General features: G+C 40.1%; 1 protein-coding gene across 1 annotated transcript in view; it reads right to left on the minus strand.

Annotated features, from left to right (window-relative positions):
* Positions 1-5,000, minus strand: part of LOC124010625 (teneurin-2-like) — a 170,003-nt gene that overhangs the window by 153,951 nt on the left and 11,052 nt on the right. The window contains exon 2 of the mRNA XM_046323296.1: positions 2,485-2,588. Within this exon, the coding sequence (XP_046179252.1) occupies positions 2,485-2,588 (104 nt within the window). The remainder of the gene's footprint in view (positions 1-2,484; positions 2,589-5,000) is intronic.

Consider the following 5,000-nt stretch of genomic DNA (forward strand, 5'->3'; position numbering starts at 1 on the left):
GTAATACTGTTCTCTCTTCCCTGACTCAGTTTGCTAAATAAATCTGGCTGATTACATTGTGTGTGTGTGTGTGTGAGTGTGTGTGTGTGTACTTTATGTTTGCCAAGGTTAGGATGAAGATACTATGATGCAATGATATTATGATACAACGATATAATGATATTATAATATTATGATGCAGTGATACTATGATATTATGTTACAATGATACTATGATATTATGATACAACGATATAATGATATTATAATATTATGATGCAGTGATACTATGATATTATGTTACAATGATACTATGATATTATGATACAACGATATAATGATATTATAATATTATGATGCAGTGATACTATGATATTATGAAACAACGATACAATGATACTATAATATTATGTTACAATGATACTATGATGCAATACACAACGACACAATGATATTATGATACAACGAGACTATGATACAATATACAATGACACTATGATATTATGATACAATGATACAATGATACTAAGATGTTATGATACAATGATGCTATGATACAAGGATACTATGATACAAGGATACAATATATTATCATACAATGACACCATGATACAATGATAATATTAAACAATTATAATATGATATTAAGATTTAATGATGCAATATACAATTATACTATGACATTATGATTTAATGATACAATATACAATGATACTATGATATTATGATACAATGATACTGTGATACAATTATACTATGATACAATTATACTATGATATTATGATATAATGATACTATGATACAGTATACAATGATACTCTGATATCATGATACACTGATACACTAAGGTACAATGATATGATGATGCTATGATACAAGGATACTATGATACAATGATGCAATATACAATAATATAATAGAGTTACAGTTCATTCTTTTCTGTCCCCTTTTTTAACATTCTCACACACACAACCTCGTTCTCTCACACACACAACCTCGTTCTCTCACACACACAACCTCGTTCTCTCACACACACAACCTCGTTCTCTCTCACACACAACCTCGTTCTCTCACACACACAACCTCGTTCTCTCACACACACAACCTCGTTCTCTCACACACACAACCTCGTTCTCTCACACACACAACCTCGTTCTCTCACACACACAACCTCGTTCTCTCTCACACACAACCTCGTTCTCTCACACACACAACCTCGTTCTCTCACACACACAACCTCGTTCTCTCACACACACAACCTCGTTCTCTCACACACACAACGTCGTTCTCTCACACACACAACGTCGTTCTCTCACACACACAACCTTGTTCTCTCACACACACAACCTCGTTCTCTCACACACACAACCTCGTTCTCTCACACACACAACCTCGTTCTCTCACACACACAACCTCGTTCTCTCACACACACAACCTCGTTCTCTCACACACACAACCTCGTTCTCTCACACACACAACCTCGTTCTCACACACACAACCTCGTTCTCTCACACACACAACCTCGTTCTCTCACACACACAACCTCGGTCTCTCACACACACAACCTCGTTCTCTCACACACACAACCTCGTTCTCTCACACACACAACCTCGTTCTCTCACACACACAACCTCGTTCTCTCACACACACAACCTCGTTCTCACACACACAACCTCGTTCTCTCACACACACAACCTCGTTCTCTCACACACACAACCTCGTTCTCTCACACACACAACCTCGTTCTCTCACACACACAACCTCGTTCTCTCACACACACAACCTCGTTCTCTCACACACACAACGTCGTTCTCTCACACACACAACGTCGTTCTCTCACACACACAACCTCGTTCTCTCACACACACAACCTCGTTCTCTCACACACACAACCTCGTTCTCTCACACACACAACCTCGTTCTCTCACACACACAACGTCGTTCTCTCTCACACACAACGTCGTTCTCTCACACACACAACCTCCTTCTCTCACACACACAACCTCGTTCTCTCTCACACACAACCTCGTTCTCTCTCACACACAACGTCGTTCTCTCACACACACAACATCGTTCTCTCTCACACACAACGTCGTTCTCTCACACACACAACCTCCTTCTCTCACACACACAACCTCGTTCTCTCTCACACACAACGTCGTTCTCTCTCACACACAACGTCGTTCTCTCACACACACAACGTCGTTCTCTCACACACACAATCTCGTTCTCTCTCACACACAACCTCGTTCTCTCACACACACAACCTCGTTCTCTCACACACACAACCTCGTTTTCTCACAACCACAACCTCGTTCTCTCACACACACAACCTCGTTTTCTCACAACCACAACTTCGTTCTCTCACACACACAACCTTGTTCTTTCACACATCAAACAAAATCTTCAGTAGCTTTTTGACTGGACAGAGAGGGAGGGAGGGAGGGAGACAACAACAAAATAATGAAGGGATGGAATGATGGAAGTGATTGACAGCTCTCTTACCGGAGGAGGGGGATTGGTGTCTGAGTAGGTATGAGTCATCATGGGGGCGGGGCTCCAAGCGGGAGTGGGAGGAGTTATTCTCCAGCAGAGGCACCTGGCACTCCCTGAATGGTGGAGAGGAGGAGGAGGAGGAGGGGCATAGGGATGAAGAGGGAGGGGCAGAGGGGGGGAGGAGGGAAGAGGTAGGGGGGATGGTGCAACCTGGAGGATGAAGGAAAAGAGAGAGGGAGGGAGGGAGGGTTAGACATACTGATGGACAGAGGATTGACAGAGGGACACTAAAAAGAGGTACACACACTAATGCACACACACACACCCACCCACACACACACCCCATCTCAGCAGCTTTACATAGTTGAGCCATGGGACGGAGGAGTCTTTGGACACATTGAGGCTGGTCCTTTACACTAGAGAGAGGGACAGGAGATTTGACATATTGAGGCTGGTCCTTTACACTAGAGAGAGGGACAGGAGATTTGACATATTGAGGCTGGTCCTTTACACTAGAGAGAGGGACAGGAGATTTGACATATTGAGGCTGGTCCTTTACACTAGAGAGAGGGGGATAAGAAACATTACAGTGACCATATTACCGCCACACCGGCAGTCACGAGTCATGAAGGCAGTAAATTCCACATGACAGTTTAGTCACAGTAATTAGGCCTCTCTGATGCTGCTGCTGGTCATTGGTAGCCTACCAAACTTGCTAACTGCTTGGTACTCAGCAATCTATTGCCCCTCTAATCACTCTGACATCAATGCAAATGTTTAAAAAAATAATCGAATCAAACACTTCATGAGAGCCCATGAGCTCATGCTGTGAAACATTTTTTTTGTAGGCTATGCAATTGCCGAGCAAACAGAGTGATGGCCTCTACTAAAAAGAGGATGATCCCATTAGCTTTCTATAGGCTAGGTCTACTATATTTATTGATCAGTTTTCTATAGGCTAGGTCTACTATATTTATTGATCAGTTTTCTATAGGCTAGGTCTACTATATTTATTGATCAGTTTTCTATAGGCTAGGTCTACTATATTTATTGATCAGTTTTCTATAGGCTAGGTCTACTATATTTAATTATCAGTTTTCTATAGGCTAGGTCTACTATATTTAATTATCAGTTTTCTATAGGCTAGGTCTACTATATTTATTGATCAGTTTTCTATAGGCTAGGTCTACTATATTTATTGATCAGTTTTCTATAGGCTAGGTCTACTATATTTAATTATCAGTTTTCTATAGGCTAGGTCTACTATATTTAATTATCAGTTTTCTATAGGCTAGGTCTAATATATTTATTGATCAGTTTTCTATAGGCTAGGTCTACTATATTTATTGATCAGTTTTCTATAGGCTAGGTCTACTATATTTAATTATCAGTTTTCTATAGGCTAGGTCTACTATATTTATTTATCTATCATCTTTCTATAGGCTAGGTCTACTATATTTATCAGCTTTCTATAGGCTAGGTCTACTATATTTAATTATCAGTTTTCTATAGGCTAGGTCTACTATATTTATTTATCTATCATCTTTCTATAGGCTAGGTCTACTATATTTATCAGCTTTCTATAGGCTAGGTCTACTATATTTATTTATCAGCTTTCCTAATATGAAGCACATTGCTTCTATTTACAACAGGAGTACAGCCTACCAGGCTGGCATGAACATGAACCAGGGGAAAGTGTCCTCCATTCTCTATTTAAGTGCATAGATGACATGCATTTTTTCCAGCTGCCCCTGTTTCGATACAGGTGCATAATAATGTTCCATTCTTAATAAAAACACATTTCACACATATATTCCTTAGTGTATGTAAAGACAAGACTAAATCAAAACTGGTCTGATGGGTGACAATATTAGCCTATCACCTGTGAATGATATATTATCCCCTGTGAATGATACCCAGCTAGTGTGCAGTAAGGCAAACCTGCAGTATAGTCACACACCTCATGTAGCCTAGCCCATAGGCCTACATGTTTGAATAAGGTTTGTATCACAACTAAAGTGGCCAAATAACTTCTTAAAATGCAACACATTATTCGGCTTTCTAACCGGTGTAGAGCCTAACTGTACATGGGCTGGCGTGAGTTTCAGGTTTGGGGAAGATAACTTTCACCGTAAAATGACCCTTTATAATAAAGTAAAACATGTCTGATCGCATGTGCCGTCACTTTCCAGAACAGTGTGTTCCCGCTAATGAATTGCATTTTGTAATATTTGCTCTTATAGCCTCCTGCAGTGTATGCTGTTGCTGCACTTACAATGTGAAGAAATAGTCTAATAGTTCATCAACATTTTAAGCTAAACGTTCTGATCTGTTTGCATCAGCCTCATTGCTTTTAAACTTCTTTTTGACGCTAGTGGTTGTATAGATTTGGGATCTATTACATCCCACAACTGTCCCAGACTATGTTTGGAATATTTATTAATTGCACAGAAGACCAATAGACCAAGATCAACTTTTGTACTATGGGTGACCCTGCTTAAAAAAACACACACACAAAGAGAGGT

Source organism: Oncorhynchus gorbuscha, linkage group LG23 (assembly GCF_021184085.1).
Source record: "Oncorhynchus gorbuscha isolate QuinsamMale2020 ecotype Even-year linkage group LG23, OgorEven_v1.0, whole genome shotgun sequence".
Classification (NCBI taxonomy): Eukaryota; Metazoa; Chordata; class Actinopteri; order Salmoniformes; family Salmonidae; genus Oncorhynchus; species Oncorhynchus gorbuscha.